The 17270-nt window shown below is 45.0% G+C and overlaps 1 protein-coding gene across 4 annotated transcripts in view; it reads left to right on the top strand.

Moving 5' to 3' along the window:
• numbl (NUMB like endocytic adaptor protein) overlaps positions 1-11643 on the top strand; it is a 53028-nt gene extending 41385 nt beyond the window's left edge. For all 4 annotated transcript variants that reach the window (XM_020644356.2, XM_029279435.2, XM_020644355.3 and 1 more), the window contains 6 exons: positions 861-935; positions 3016-3156; positions 4647-4836; positions 5321-5590; positions 7910-8089; positions 8207-11643. In XM_020644356.2, the coding sequence (XP_020500012.1) occupies positions 861-935; positions 3016-3156; positions 4647-4836; positions 5321-5590; positions 7910-8089; positions 8207-9345 (1995 nt within the window). In that variant the 3' untranslated portion in view covers positions 9346-11643. The remainder of the gene's footprint in view (positions 1-860; positions 936-3015; positions 3157-4646; positions 4837-5320; positions 5591-7909; positions 8090-8206) is intronic.
• Positions 11644-17270: the final 5627 nt, after the last annotated feature.

The raw sequence follows: 17270 nt of genomic DNA, 5'->3' as shown, positions 1-17270 counted from the left end.
CATGTAAGTTTCTGTGAGATCTCGTGTCTGTGAAATCGTTACTACAAACGGCAGGTTGTGGCATTACAGCCTGGCTGAATCATCTAGCGTGTGCGTTCAGACAATAATAACTGTATCTAACAAAGTCACCTTTTCCTTTCATTAGTCTGCTCCTTTATTTGTATTCCTTCCTCTCTAACGACTCTTTTCTTTCCATTCATCCATGTCAGTGTTTTCTTTAGCAGCGTCCTCACCTCTCTGCAGTTTCTCACGCTTCAAACTTTCTCCCAGACTTATCGTTTGCTTTGCATTATCCCGTTCCACCTCGTCATGTAGCCTACCCCTCTTCTCCTCCGCTCTTTTCTTTGCCTCTCTCAGTTTCCTCACCTCGCCTCAATGGGATTATGCTAAACTCGACGCTCCTTGTCGCTTTCGCCGTGGGTTTCAAAACCATTTGCTGCAGTGATCCTGCATTCTGTTTCCCTCCCTGACACACACACACACACACAAACACACACAGAGTCAGCACACACTCTTCCGCACTCACATTGAGTTGCTGTTTTTTTCTGCCATGTATTTTTAGCCCGGCCCACGCTGGGTGTGTTATTAGCTTTGCTTGGTGCCCTCCTCGGGAGAAAATGATTCCAAGTACCAGCTGGCACAGTTTCTACCTTTTCCCCATCCCGCCCCTCTTAACTCCCCGCTACATCATGTGCTAAGGATGCAATGATCACTTCTCATAACCGCAAGTAGTAGTAAAAGTAGCTTTATATGCTGTTAGCTTCTTTAATGCTAATCTGAAACATGGAACATCTGTTAAAATGCACCTGCCTTAAAAGTTATGAATTATTTACTCTACTGCTTCTGTTTCTGTGTTCCAGAGCGGGAAAAAGACAGTCAAAGCAGTGCTGTGGGTTTCAGCGGATGGACTCAGGGTGGTGGATGACAAAACTAAGGTGAGTAAACAAGTTGGGTTTTTTTTGTGTGTGTGGTGCTTCTGATTACAAGGTGCTAACAACAAACACAAAGGTCAGAGGTTTGGCTCAGTGACTAGACGAGGTGACACCTAACAGAAAGCTAGCGGCATCAACCTGTCAATCAAATTGAACCGCTTCCTGAATAGTTGTGAGAAAAGTCATTCTGTTTGTCGCTCCTTCTTTCCTTCCCTCCTTGTCCTCCTTCCTCTCCTAATCCTCACACACTTTGATTTCTGCGACACTTGAAGGAAGTGAGTGGATGAGTGTGTGAACCCTCTTTCACCGCTATCGGTGGCTGCATTTCTTCAGTTTCAGTTTTCTAAAGATTCATTCTCTATCCTCTGACCACCAACAAATGTCTCATTCTGTCCCAGTTTGACGACCCCCTCCCCCCTTAAGGCCAGCGTCAGAGACAGCCACCATACATTTACTTCCTTGATGCTCTCAGGCCAGCCTGGATCTGTGTGTGTTTTTTGTGTGCAGTTTCCGAGCTGACGTATGTTACTCATGGTGTCTAGCTTTAGGGTGCTTCTTGAGGAGGGGAGATCGAGTAAACACAGAGGCACACACACATGCACTTGAGGAGTGTCTGGTGGTTTGGGAGGCATCCTGCAGAGTGAGTGCAGCTCGCTGTGCTTCTATTCAAAGCAGAGCAGAATAAAGAGCTGCAGAGAATAGCCGAGAGAGCGAGAGAGAGAGAGAGAGCCTCTTTCTTTCAAATTCCCCTTTTTTCTTATTTTTAGAGGCCACACACATGACCTCCCCTCTTCACATCCCATATTCCTCCTCCTCCTCTCTCCCTCCTCTTTAATCTCCCTCCTGTCCTGCCTTCAGTGAGATATTTTCATCCGCACGTATTAACGGAGGATCATGAACAAATCCCAAATCAACAAACAAATGATGCTTTAGAAAATAAAATACTGTGTGCAGCCAAACCTGCGTTATCTCATTCCTCTGCAAACACACAAGTACATATTCAATACTTTGAATTCAATACTTTGAATTCGACACTTCAACGTTTTATATAAGCAATCACATCAAAGTTTTTCACTCTCTTTCTTCCCTCTTCTCACCTCTCACCATCAACTCAGCCTCCGTCTATGAATCAGCAATGCATGCCTAATAACGCCCACACCACCATTATTCAGACACTTTCCCACACTGGGTGAAAAGTACTGTATTTACAGTAAGTGTGTGTGCAGAACGACCTTCATAAGGCATGAATAGAAAGGAACAGACAAGTCTTTTTTTGTGTTTAGGGCATAAAGGCTTCTCTGCTGAGATGAGACACGGTGCTTCATATGTTGCTATTCTTCCTTTCAGCCGTGCAGGGATCTAAGTCACCTTCACACACACAAACACACAAGAACACACTTTTTGTTCGTATACATTCCATCAAATGTACTCTTCAGATACAAAGATATGTCTCTAGCTTATTGCTCCACTTCCCCCCTCACGTCCCTCCTTCTTGTCTCCTTTCTTTTTTCCTTCCTTCCCTCCCCGTCCTCCCTTCCTCTCCTAATCCGCACACACTTTGATTTCTGCAACACTTGAAGTGAGTGAGTGGATGAGTGTGTGAACCCTCTTTCTCTTTCTGCCCCTTCTCGCCTCTTGTTTTCCCACTCGTCGGTGAGTCAAAGAGAGGAGCCGGGGGGTGGGGGGGTGGGGGGTGGGGGGCCCTGAATGTACACAGAGAAAAAGGAAAGGGCCCCTCTTAGTTTCCTCTATAGTGACTATAGACACTGGAGACCGGCTGAATAACGCTTTTGTAGAAGGAGGAACGAGTGGTGGAAACATCCCGGTGATGAAAAGGGGGTTCGGTGTTATTAGTCTATGGACACTGTCATTGGTAGACGTGTTAATAGGGGGGAAGTGAGGCGGCACTCAGGGGGTTAACTGAGGTTGAAAAGGGGTGTGTCATCTATTGGATCTGTCTTCCTGTCTTCTGGCAAAGGTTAAGCTGCTGGTACACAAGACACAAGATGGGTCTTTATGTGATCCACCTGCTGGGACAACTTGATTTCCTCTCACCTCTCTGCATCTCTCGTTTCCTCCACAGGACCTCATCGTGGACCAGACCATAGAGAAGGTTTCGTTCTGCGCTCCTGATCGGAACTACGACAAGGCCTTCTCCTACATCTGTAGAGACGGGACGACCAGACGGTGGATGTGCCACTGCTTCATGGCTATCAAAGACTCGGTGAGGGAGGGGGTGCAGTTAATGTTTCACCTACCCCTCAGGGATGTTCTTTACACAAACAGTCGACGATCCTCTGCCTCATGTTCCACTAGCTACTTCTTCTCACAGTTTCTTTGAAAGTCAAGGGCCTATTGGCATCAACATGTGCATAAGAAATTACAACCTTTATAAATTTCATACACTTTAATCGGGTTGTGGTGCTATTTTTATTGGTACCGGACATGTTGAATCGGCATCGGCTCGGTCAGTGAGAGGGATCTCTCTGATTGGCTGTTGGGAGGTTTCATGTATCTCCAGCTCTCGTCACAGGTTCAGAAAAGCCCCTTGAGCATGCCGCTGTAGTATCCATGCTTTCACCCATTAGTGTGGTTTCTCCTTATTTGTCTCCTCCGCCTCTTCTTTTCTTTTTCCACTAAAAGACCAAGGGCTGACAACGCCAGCGCCATTTTCAACTTTTTATCAGACATTATTCTCCATTAGTAGACTACCTATAATACGAGTGGTGAGCGACAGAGATGTGAAAATGGTCTTCTGGTATCATAACAACGGACTACCGCCCCCTGCTGGCATGGAAAGTTATTTCCTCTCAGGCATGAGCAGAACGTACGTGGTGGTTGGCCGTCTGCTGTAGTCTTTGCGGTGTGTTCAAGTGAAACTTTTTGGCCAAGACAAAAGGCGACAAAAAACCACTAGTTCTTTGCCGTCTGCTTGGTGTGTCAGGACCTTAATACACAAAGAAAAAACATCACAATAACACGCTCACATGCAAGAGTCTGATACATAACTATTTGTGCCACCGACGATATATCCCACATATGTTAACACGGACTGTCCAGTGTTCTGGACGCACGCATTAGAAAACACCCGTACTCTTCTGCATTGCCAGCAGATCAGGTTCAGTTGAAGTGAAATATTCAGAACAGACCAAATGGGTTACAACATTCATTTTGTTTGTCCTGTAGTTCCACTTGTTTGGTGATTTATAACCTTCTGCGATGTAATGCCTCGCTGACCTTGAGGTTGTTTTCTAAAACCATCTGCAACAAAATCAAAGTCGTCCTGCAGCACTGCTGTTCCAACACGACGGCGGCTTCATCAGCTTAGACTGTGAGTTGGATTATTAATGTGGACGGAAGCGAGCATGCCACAGACCTGCGGGATTAGGAGAGGGGATTAGAAAGAAGCCTGTGGGGTTATCGGTCCATCTTTGTCTGTCTCTATTTCCATCACACTCTCCGTATCTCATCTGCAACTAAACTGTCTCTTCTTCAGCAGTCTTTGTGGAGGCCTTTGCAAATGGCTTGTTTCAAATTAGTTCCATTTAGTGCCGACGAGCACAAACGTCTATTTCAATTTAAAAGACTTCAGGAAGAAGCTGCACCACTAACTGATTTTTCTATAATTTATGTCAGTCTAATTTCACAGCACTAATATAACCGTGTATGGTGTACATCAAACTTTATTGGATTGTCTGAATTTCCTTTCCTTAGGGCGAGAGACTGAGCCATGCGGTCGGCTGTGCATTTGCTGCATGTCTGGAGAGGAAGCAGCGCAGGGAGAAGGAGTGCGGCGTGACGGCTTCCTTTGACGCCATTCGCACCCTTTTTGTGCGAGACGGCTCCTTCCGAGTGAACTCATCCAGCAGCGAGCGCGATGACAAAATGCAGGACAAGAAGAAAGGTGAGCGAGGGAGCGGGGGTTTATACTCACGGTGTGCATTTCTACTCTCGTGTCATTTAGAAAAATTGCCTAAAAAGGTAAAGGTCACACGTTTAGAGAGCAAACTCGTTTAGGGGTCACAAGATGTATGTGACCCCTCTTTGAAGTCTGAGTTCAGTATTTTGCAGTCACCATACCATCATGTTATGTTGAAGAAGACTTCGAACTACAGATTTAGACCATAAACATGTCGAGAAAATTTATGCTGAGGTAAAAATTCGATGACAAGTAGGCTAATTTTCACAGCTAGCTTCATGCAATCACAATTATTTTTTGCAACAAGTGTAGTCTCCCCCCTGCTGGCCATTAGCAAGAAAGCAGGATTCAGTCATCTCTGCATTGTCTTCACTTTTGAATCCAGCCTGCACGTCCACTTTATATACACCTTCCATGATAGGGGCTTTAGGGAGTAATGTAATGACCATGCATCCGCTTCCTCCACCAGACCAATCCTCTGCAATCACAGTCCTCCCACCTGGCAACGCCTCGCCACCCGAGGGAGCGGGTTCCCCTATGGATCGATCAGCACCTGGCGGGCCTCATGCCATTCCTCGCCGCCACGCCCCCATTGAGCAGCTGGTACGGCAGGGCTCGTTCAGGGGATTTCCTGCTCTCAGCCAGAAGAACTCTCCCTTTAAGAGGCAGCTGTCGCTCCGCCTCAACGACCTGCCATCCACACTGCAACGCAAGACCGACTTCCAGACCAAGAACCCTGGTGAGTGGAGACTTTCCTGAGGTCAGAGTAACTATGAGGAACTGGCTGAACTTCCTCTTCTTCAGTCAGAGGCCGGGTGGGAAATTATGTGAACGTCTTAGGCCCTTCAGCAGAAAAAAAAGGTCTCTGCAGTGGGATTCATTAAGTTTGAATTCAAAAACAGAATATCTGAAATGTTGGATGAACAGAAATACAGTTTGATTAATATTTCGAAAAGTCTTTCATTTATTGAAGGAATCTCTTGCGCTTCAGCCCCCTGCACAGTCGGAGGTCGGTGCTCTCAGAGAAAGACCTCAGACGACTGAAAGATGATCCAATGGACTCCTTCACACAGGCAGAGTCCAAGGGAAACACTGGAGCACACAAATCACTTAAGGCAATTTATTAAAATGTAAATGACCAACGTTTCGACTTGCACTGTGTCGTCCTCAGAGTCAAACCTCTGTGCGGGTGACTTATCCCTCACAGGTTAATATACATCCACACAGGAGCATGAATACATACATGAGAGCGCTGAGCGGCGAGACTGATTATCATCATTACGACAGATGAGAGAGGTTGACTGACTGGAATACTAAATCACAAAATTCAACTCTCACTCTTATTTCTAATTTTTACCTCTTTCGTTTCTGTCTCTTGTTACCCCACGATGATGAGCGTGAACAATCAGAAGTGTTGCATTTCAGTCAGGTTGAATTCTTGATGCAGAAACTTCTTCTTCACCTCTCTAGTTCACACGAACACAGACACGCAGATGCTCACACTCAGCCGTATAGCTGTCGATTCCACGGCCTCCCTGCTCCCTTGTGACTCTCTGAACAATGAGTGTATTGATCTGTGCGGTCATTCAGCTGTCCTGGTTAGCCTTCAGCAAGCCTTCTGTCCGCCCTTGAACCTGCCACTGCACTCAAAGAAACATATACTCACACAAACACATACACACACACTCACACACACACACACGATACCTACACGTGTGCAGTACTTAGAGTCCTTCTGAACTCTGTGGGACATCGAGGTGTCTAGGTAAAGAGAGGGATCACAGGGTGGGTCCCTACTGTATCTTTTATGGGAGACCTTGCACACACGCGACTCCAGCACCCTCTACATAATTCAAGGCCTGTAGGAATGCAGAGCTCACAGTATGAGAGAGCTTTTCATAAGAAAAGTCGCAGCACAGAGGTTAAACTCCTTCATGAAAATCGTGACCCAAGTTTCTGATAATTTTTCAACCAATCAGATTTATTGAATGACAAATACATGTAGTGCATTTTTGACCTCGAATGGTATGTAACATATGACGGAACAAAGAGAAGGAACAAAACCAACGTGTTTTAAGAGCACTTCCTCGACTTTTTCAAAATTTTCTTTTTGTTTGCGACCCACTGAAAATGGCTGCCTGACCCACTTTTGGGTCCCGATCCACTAGTTGAGAACCACTGGTCTAGACCGTACTCTTTCTTATGTTATTAGCAGCACTTGGCAACATTTGGCAACAACAGTGGCAAACAAAATGTTCCTTTTAACCGGCAGAAATCTGGTGTAGAACCAGACTCACGTTGAACAGCCAACCTGCAGCGACGTGATTGGCTAAGAAAGTGATATATCAGAATCAGAAATACTTTAAATTATTGGGGTCCCTTTCTGCAGCATATGGACTCATCTTTACAGAATTTGTATCTCTATAGTGAATGTTTTCTTTGAATGAATAGAAGAAGAAAGGATCGTCATCTCTCTCTGAAACAAAAAAACATGGACCAGTGGACAAAGAAAAAGGAGTTCAATATGATATCTATTAATATCTGTGGCTCACGCAGGAGAGGCTCAAAGCTGCAGTCAGAAAGGAATATTATGCTGCTTTACCCGTCACTGGTCAGATCAGTTACAGATGGTTTGAAAATGTGGATAAGCCAAGCAAAATAGCTCTTCCTGAGTCAGCGTTATGTACAAGTATAGTAGCTCTACTTAAAATAGGATAGTTTACACTGTTACACAAGCTTGGCATGTTAGCAATGTTCTGACTGAGTTTGAACCTTTTTATTTTTGAGAAACTGGTTATTAACACAATATCATGTTCGTCCTGACGATCTTGTATTTGTGATGCTTTTTTCAGGCCAACAGAGGCCGGCATCAAAGTCTTCATCTGCTCCAGTTTGGAGGCTTTTGATGATAACTGGGTCTCTGACACAAACTAATGCATATTTTCTCTCCCTCTTCTCTTCTCCTCTCTTCTGCTTCCATTTCTTTCCCTTTCTTTTTCTATCCTCAACTTTCCCGCCTCACCTTCCCCCATGTGGCTCCCCTTTTCGCTGGTACCAGAGATGGATATGGGGTTGCCAGGCGAGGGAGAGGGTTGTATTAACGCTCTGTGTGGCCAGATGAACGCCGCGCTCACCAAGCCATCAGACGAGATCTTCACCAACCCCTCTTTGTCTGCAAATGGTCCTCCAACCTGCCCTGTCCCCCCTATCCTGCCTCCACCACCTGCGCCAATGCAGGGTAAGAAATCTGCATTAGATCAATAGTGTGATTGATTTTCTAAAGAACACTTTCTAAACTGAACTCAGTGGTGATTAAATGTTTACACTTACAAAGTCTTTAACTTTATCCTTCCAGCCACCTCTTCCTGGGTGCAGCCGGAGCCTCCGCTTCACTCTCCTCCTCCAGTTTCCGTGGCGATGCAGATGCAAATGCAGATGCAGTGTGGTCACAGGCGCACACCCTCCGAAGCCGAGAGATGGCTGGAGGAGGTCTCCAAGGCAGTCAAGGCTCAACAGACTCCTCCTCCTGGCTCCACAATCCCCACAATCCCTGGACCACCCTCCATGTCCAGTCAGGCAGCCATAGCAGCTGCCCCAGTTTCCACCATCCCCCTGTCCATTGGCAACATTTCAAAACCTCTCATCTCGGGCCCTTCCGCTCTCTCAGGTCAGGTCCCATTGCCCCTCCAACCCATATCAATATCATCAGTTCCCTTAATACCTGGCCCTCCAGTAACAGGCCCCCCCATGTCTCTACCTTCTATGTCAATTCCCACGATGTCCGGTCCAAGCATGACTGGGGCACCCATGATGCAGCCCCCCATCCCTCAAGGCTCCCTTCCCAGCTCCATGCAGCCCTTTCCTTTGGCTTTTGATGTCACTCCAGCCCCTGTGGGAATGTTTGCCAGTCAGCCTGTCCAACCGGCCTTTGTGCCTATGCAGACCTACATGCCAGGCCTGGCCAGCAGTATGACCTATCCCAATGCTAGTGTGCCTGTGGTTGGCATCACACCGTCACAAATGGTGGCTAACGTCTTCTGCACAGCTACAGGCTCGTCCAGTGCAGGGGGCACCATGGGCTCGGCAGGAATAGGACCTAAAGTGGGAACACTTGGATCAGTTGGGCAGCACCATTCTTACCCAGTAGCAGTTGGGGACACTGGAGGATTTTCCACTCCGCCATTATCAACAACTATTAATGGCCTCCCACCGCACAGTAGCATGATTGACCTGCAGAATGGGACCTCCAGCAGCAGTAGCAATTGGCCGCCAGAGGGCAGCCAGCTAACAGCTCCAGCACCGACCATTGCACAAGACGATGATCGATTTGAGGCCAAGTGGGCGGCACTGGAGGCCAAGCCAGCGGCTCATCCTGGCAATGTGGCGCCAGCTGCAGCCGCCAACCCTTTTTCCAACAATCTCCAACAGACTTTTGAGATTGAGCCAGATCGGTCCTCCCAAAGCTGTAGCTCTAGCACTGGAATCAAAGCCTGAGGGAGCCTGGCACCAATTCCAGCATCTCTGCTTAGTGACAGCAGGATGCAGAACCTTCAAGTTAGCCTAGCACCGGACCTGTGGCAGCCTGGTAACTTGCTAAAAGCCCTCATTGGAGTCAATGCTATTATGATCCTTATTGCTTTCTTTGCACTCCCTTGAGAGTTTTGGAGGAAGTTGTCAGATTGCCGGGCTGCCATTGGAAAGTCGGGTTTCTAGATGACTACACTAAATGGGCTGAATCTTTTCACTTCATCCCGCTAACCTCTCTTCCCCGAGTTCACATCGCCACTCACGCTTTGCTTTACCTGCTGCGAGTCCCAGGATGTACTGTATGTGCCCACTGAGGACAACGTGGGGGGGGGCACCTCAGTGGTTTCTTTCTTTGCAAAGGGGACTCCATCCAGAAGTATTCCAATCCACATATGAGATGTTTTGTTTTTTTTATCTGGTGGAGAATATTGGGGATAACTAAGCAGATATGGCTACATCACAAGACCTGCAGAGAAGCAGAGGAGATGATCAGACCGATGCTGATCTTAACCAAGCACAGCAAAATGTCTGGAGACCTGAAAGGACTTGCCAATGATGTAAGAACCGGCCATTTCAACATGAAAGGACTTACTAATAGTTGAGATTTATGGCGAAAATTATTTTATTTATTGTAATTCTTTTTTTATTATAACAAGTTATATATACATGCAAATCTAAATTTTTAGCGTTCCAGGAGCTATATTTATTTAACAGGAGCGAAACTACAGGTAGCAGACAGGTATCAGGGCAGCAGAAGAGGGGGAAACAGGAAACAAGTAGCAAGAGCTGACAGCTAGGCAACAGCAACAGTATGACACAGTAGTGTATATAGCAGCATGTTTCTTCCACCTGTCGGCCTATCTCGTATAAACGCTTCACTGCCGGTGAGGCTTATTGTGTCAATATGGCTTCACTTTGGCTCTCTGCTCCATTTCTGCCCCGAGGGCTTCACTTCAAGGGTTAGCCTGCTGGGATATACATCACTCTGACACTCTGGACAATACAGCACAGCAGTCTCCACTTTACTCCCAAAACATCCAAGGAATGTTTATAACTCAGTGGAAACAAACCAAAAAAAAAGAAAAAAATCTACATCACTGTGGTTGCTCAACTTTCCTACACTCAAAAAAAGTCCTTTAATATGTTCAAACACAGGGTATAATCTCATCACATAATAAGGTATGATTGTGTACTACTGTGTCAGCGGCAGTAGTACTGTGCTCATTTTCAGAGGTGAAAGAGAGGAGGTACATGAGTGACGCAGACTGATTTATTATTTAGTAAATCAAAGTAGAAGAGAAGAGCTAAAGAAAAGCTTGCAAGAGAAAACAAGAAGGGATGAACTGCATGTGAAAGACTGAAGAAGAGAAAGGAGTGATACCTTGAAATAATGAGATGGAGGATGTCTGATGAAAGGAAAATGAATATGATGGTAACAGAGATTTGATTGGGCGACAGTCTGTGAAAATAAATTGGGAACAAAGGCTTATTCATTCCCTGCTAAGCCAACATCCCGTCACTCAATGATGTGTTGAACATCATATTCCTCAACTCTTAAAACTCCTCAAACAACACAACAGGGTCATAAACACGATTCCTTCTGAGTGTGTGCAACTACAAAAAGAGTTCAAACTTCAATAACGTCTGTGCTGAAACGTGCGATGAGGTTCAGGCTGATTTAAGAGCGACATAGCACAGAAATGTTCTTTAGAGAAGGGCTTTTTGTCTCTATGATTTCTGTTTTCTCTCCTGACCAGAGATGCTCTTATCACGGCCCTTTGTAATTGAATTATAAGGATATGGACGGCCACTCATTAGGTTTTCTGCTTATTAACTCCCCACAGTTTAATTAGCTTACTGGCTCTCTTCCTGTGGCAGTGATCCCATCTGACAGGCTGCCTCTCGGAGATCTGAGACGTTTGTGTCCTCGCAGGTTTTTTTTGGGACCAATCGATATTTCTTCCCGCTCTCTCTACAAGACAAACTGATTTACTCATGAAATCATTTTTTTTGAAAGTCTAGTTTAGTCCTCAACTCTTGTTTGCACGCCCTCCAAATGATAAATGTAGGTTCATTATGTTCCACGTTAAAGCAAACTTAATGACCTCATAAACTTGATTGTAAAACCATAGTTTAGTGATGGTAACAAAGCAAACCAGTGGAATTTATTTTTAATCTTTATTTACAGAATTTTTGTATTTAAACCTACATATTTGTATTGTAATTACATTGTACAAAAGATAAATAAAGTAATATAATATTACACATGCTCGCGTCTTTGTTGTTGCTTATTGGCCCTTCAAAGCTGTAAATGTCTCTTTTACCCTTTTCCATCCTTTTATGACCTTTTGATTCTTTCAAGTTATCTCTCTGCGCTTTCTGGTATCCTTTGATTGCTTTTCATTTATGTCTGAGGTTCTCAGCTCCTGTCTCTCATTGTAGATCTGACTCATAGTGCTTTCACACTATGACTTTTTCACTCGGTCTTCACCCGGAGTTTCTCCTGCCTGACCCCTAGTATTTTCTCCACAGCAAGTCAGAGTGACGCAGCAGGATATTCTCAGGAGAATTCACCTTGAGTCAGTAGAGGGACAGTGACGTTTATATACTGTGACTGGAGTCAGTGCATAGACTGTCTGCACACGACCGCCTTCGATCTCTGTGCACATAATTAACATGCTGCATTATGTTCTGTTCTCCTGTATGTCCTTCTCCGCTCTTTAGTTCATCTTGTGATTCCACTGAACTATACATAGCATAGCTATAAAGGCAAATATTCTCATAGCGCCATATAGAGCAGTGGTTCTCAACTGGTGGTTCCTGGAGCTATTTTCAATGGGTCGCAATTGTGTGCCTGGAAAAAGAAGTCTGTCAAAAAGTCTCTAAAGCACTTTTGGAACGTGTTTGTTTGTTGGGTTTTCTTTGTTCTGTCACATGTTATGTAGCCTTCTGAGGTCCAAACGGTACAACGTTTTCATGAAATAAATCTGATTGGTCAAAAAATATCAGAGATTTTGGTCGAGCTGTGAGGTGCATGTGTGAACAACCAGGTTAGGAGAATATCTAGAGTATTCCTCCTGAAATTATCTAGATATTTTTTTGGAGTGCAGATGTGAAAACAGCCTGAGTCATTATCCAGAGTTCTCCTGCTTGTATTCACTCGTGTGAGTAGGAGGGGGGGGGTTACTTTTATCATCTGCGATGGGTGCACGACCATAGACTGTCTACATGCAACTGGGACACATGATTAAAGTGCTGCATTATCATAAAAACTGACCGCTACGCTGAACTTTTCTGAAGACACATTTGCAGATTGGCCCAAAGTCGTCGCCCTTTCACCTAAAGACAAAATCAAAGAAAATGCTTCTGTGACGGATTGAAACAGTTGACTCTTCATATCCTTATTACACTTGTATGTCAGCTCAACACTGTCCTTTCATCTGCACGGTGTCTCTCTCCTCTCAGTGTAACCCCCCCACCCCCTCCACAAGCCCCAGGATGCCACTGCTGTCTAACCAGCTCTGTCCTCCAGCCAGCCGGGCCAAGCGGTGCTGCTGCTGCTCAGGTCACTAATGGAACGAGACAAGGCCTCTTTTCTTCTTAAGGGTCGTGAGAAATGGGGCTGACTACTACACACAGACACACACACACACACACACACACACACACTGAGCTCTTGAGAGTGGTGGTAGCAGTAACTCTCACTCGGTCATTGTCCTCTTGGGACAGAGTCAGTGAGTGTGTGATGCTGAGGAGGAAAAGGAGGAGAATCATCAGAGATACTAACCGTTGTGATAAAAACTAAAGATGCTGAATGCATCATTTAAATTGCTTTTTGTACTGTTATTCCCTCATAGTGCTCTGTGCTGCCTATTGGAGAGTTCAATCAAATACAGTTTAAAGCATCGTTTGGGTATGGTGTCTATAGCTTCAACCTCATGACTCCTCGCAGACTTACTTCACCGGCGGCAGAAACTTCCATCACTACAACACCTGTTGGTTTGACCTGATAACTGCTCTCATATCTGGAAAACAGAGGGGCGTCCAAAACGGCCGTGTGGGGGTGCCTTAAAAGCGCCTACCTTCTCTGGTCCAAACAAATCCAGAGCATTCAGGACCAGAATCTAAAGTTAGAAGGAGGACATACTGGCTGTTGCATTGTTGTCAGAGAAGCCAGCACTTCAACATAGCATGTTTCCTTAATGTCTGATCATACAGTAAGGTCACTTTAGGATTTAAGTCAGAAGATATCTGACGGATTGGTCCTTTACATTTAAATTTAACTTTTGTTAAATTTTCAAAAAATAACAACAAATAACTATAACAACACCTTTAAGTTAACTTTCTACACCTTCTTGTTCACAGTGTATGTTACTGTACAGAAAAAGTTGGTGGCAACAGCCCACATAGTAGATGACAATGCTTGGTTGCCATGGCTACACAGCCATGAAAGAGTAATTTATAACAGATGAAAAGTGCTGCGGTCTGCGAAAAATGTCCCCTTGGTGTAAAATTTAAAGTGCCAGAACGAAAGGAGATACAGGTTCACCCTAATTTATTCTCAAGACAGATAGGACAAATGTAGGCAGGTGTGTGTGTGTGTGCGTGCGTGTGTGTGCATGCATGCATGGGTGTGTGTGTAGCCTATGTGTGTTAGTGGGAAGACTTCCCCTGTCCTTTATTTGTTTTATAAGTCAGAGGGTTTTATATGAAGCCGCCAAGAACTGTAATTAGATTATAGGCTAATAATACGTGTGTGTGTGTGTGTGTGTGTGTGTGTGTGTGTGTGTGTGTGTGTGTGTGTGTGTGTGTGTGTGTGTGTGTGTGTGTGTGTGTGTGTGTGTGTGTGTGTGTGTGTGTGTGTGTGTGTGTGTGTGTGTGTGTGTGTGTGTGTGTGTGTGTGTGTGTGTGATTCATAGAGGATCTCCGAGTGAGAAACATCCCTCTGTGTGTCACTGTTTTGCTTCCAATCATCGCTCCCTCTCTCTTAGTGGTTGTCTGCAAAAAAGAATATTTATTAACGAATTTGTGTGGAAGTTTGGATGCATGTCAGTAGGTGTAGAAAAGAAGAATGTGCGCAGCGTACAGTGTGTGATCAGGTGTGTCAGCATCTGTCTGTGTGATGGCAGTGTGTGACAGCAGTGTGAGCGCACACTCAGTAATGGTGTTTTGTGTAATGGGCCGTGCCTGGATTGTGAGATCAGTGCTGGACAATGCATCAATGCAACACACACACACACACACACCTTCTCCTTCTTATCAACTAAACAACACAAAAGGTACGCACATCTAAAATTCTCTGCAAACACACAGACGTGATTCTGCTAATTGCAATAGATGTGCAATAGTGTTTGCAACGCGACCTTGCAGGTCTTGCAGCTATAGGAGAGGAGGAAGTAATTACATTGATTAATTGCATGTGTTCGGTATTGATTAGTGCAGCAGCTTGCCTATTGTTTGGTAAACAGCTGGTTCCAGAAGCATGCGAGGGTCTTTACATAACGGATATGTTAAGGATGAGGCTTAAAGAGGTAAAGCAGTGATCCATTTGAATGATTGTGTAAAGAGAAATCAGGCTATGACAAGCTTGCAGGAGGTTGAGTGTGGATGTGAATGTGTGTAGATATGTTCAGACGCTAAGAAACACTGATATTATCCTTCAGGGTTTGGAGCAATCTAAAATGTGATGGAAAAAAGGTGCGATCATGCACACTGCTTTGTTTTCACTATATTTTAAAGGATACACTTTTATCTTTTATCATAGTAGGAACTAAACTGTCTGTGAAAGTTGCAGGTTCGACCCTCACTGTCCAGAAAAAACGTGTCCAGAAAAAGTGAAGTGGACGAGTTCCCTTTTATATGCCCTCTTAGAGGATAATAATTGCCATTCAGGGTGCATTGGTGCCCCACATCATAGAGCAGGTGCCCATTTTTTAAATATTCCCCCCCCCCCCCCCCCGCCCTCAAACATCCTGATTCCGCCAGCGCACTAAATTATGTGTATTAAGCTATATAATCGTGGATGCCTCCCTTTGGAGGTTTTTTCCGAGCATGCCCAGCCGGGAGGAGAACCCAGGGTAGACTCAGAGTTCACAGGATTATATAGGCTATCCCGTCAGGCCTGGGAACACCTTGGAATCCCCCAGGAGGAGCTGGAAAACGTTGCTGGGGGGAGGGAAGTGTGGGCCGACTTACTGCGCTTGCAGACCACCAACCTCGGATAATTGGAAGAAAATGGATGGATGGATGGAGCTCTATAATCCGCTTGAGTGAGTTATATAAAAGTTCAGCCCCAGTTCAGTTGTCATGAGGAGAGGAATAAGCGACAGAGACCTATATACGGATTGTACCAGGCTGTAAACATGTTTAACTCTGCTGTAATGAAAGGCATTTTAATATGAGGCCTCAAGTGGCCACTCAGGAAACTGCAGTTTTCGTGCTTCAGTTCTCAGCCTCAGAGATTGAGGCATGGGTCAAGACAGAGGATGGTGTGTTAAAGTTTAAAGTTTGTGTTGTAGGATTGTGAAACAACAAAGGCACACCTAGAGCTGCAGTCTGCACACACACACACACACACACACACACACACACACACACACAGTGTCAGCTCATGCCACCCCCCCTGCCAGCAGCTGTCACTCATTAGTGTTGTGTGCCAAAGAGGACGAGAGCCAGTCAGCCCCCCCCCCCCCCCCGACTTTTGTTTGCTTTGTTCCTACCATCCAAGCGTTGATGTTTTATTTAGTGATGATGCCACAGAAATGGAGGAGGCCGCTTTGTTTTACCTAACAAGCTCAAAGGAGACGGAGATGAGTAGTCCGTCGAGTGCTTAGTCACAAGCTGATTCATTTCCTCAGTCACTGTTTGCCATCGCACAGATGACAGATTGTCAACAACCCGAGAAAATCCTCTAATGTTTCTGTTTTTCTAATCTCATGTCTGCGAAGGCTTTGATCACTTTGAATTATTGCAGCTGTTCGTTCTTATGTAATCACGTAAAGCTCCTCCGAGTATGATGTGGTCATGATGCATTATGACATCATCTGTCAATAAACACATGCACGCGTTCACGTACAGACTCAGTCATCTCTGCTGGTATTACATGTGACTCATGTGCCGAGGATTACAGCAGTATGTTTCCCGTCCTCTGTACCGTCTTTGAATGATCAGATCTGGTTATGAGGAGCCGTTTGAGCCTCTTAAAACATGAATAACTTAGTAGCAGAGATGCTAATTTCTGACTTCCAAATAGGACAGCTTATAGTAGATTGCCCCTGCTGGGACTCACCCAGGACAGTTAGCAGTGGGTGGTCTCATGCAATATTTATCATGGTGCAGCTGCTTTATTTCTGCTCATGTAGCGCCCCCTTGTGTACAAATGTGGCATTACAAAATTGACCCAACAACCTATTTTATACCACTACGGCTGTATATCCCTTTGGATTTGCTCAAGCCCCTGTTAGTTATTCGTGTCTGCAGGTGTACAGTTGTTCCAGTAACCTTCACAGACAGCTTGAACGTGACTCAAGACTGAGAAAAACTAAAGAAAAATACGTTTATAAAATAACTGCATGCAAACATTTTTGCATTATGTTAAAATCACAGCATTTTTTATCTCCAGATAGAGATAAAAAGCCGAGATCTTGAGAAAACAAGACTTTGATAGATAGATGCATGTCTGCAGAACGGCCTCGATTATCCAAAGAGAAACTGTCATTTAGCAGCAACAACACCGCCCCTGTTTGAAAATGATCTCTGCTATCCCAACGTGTAGAAGGGTATCTCACTAGAAACAAGGTTTAAAGGAAGTTAAGTAATTTTTAAACTTGACAAAACCTGACAATCATAAATATGTAAATCAGTCATGAATGCGATGTATGGATGAGTGTAGG

This window comes from Labrus bergylta, chromosome 11 (genome assembly GCF_963930695.1).
Source record: "Labrus bergylta chromosome 11, fLabBer1.1, whole genome shotgun sequence".
In the NCBI taxonomy this organism is placed as follows: domain Eukaryota; kingdom Metazoa; phylum Chordata; class Actinopteri; order Labriformes; family Labridae; genus Labrus; species Labrus bergylta.
This window is presented reverse-complemented; position numbering and strand designations above follow the sequence as displayed.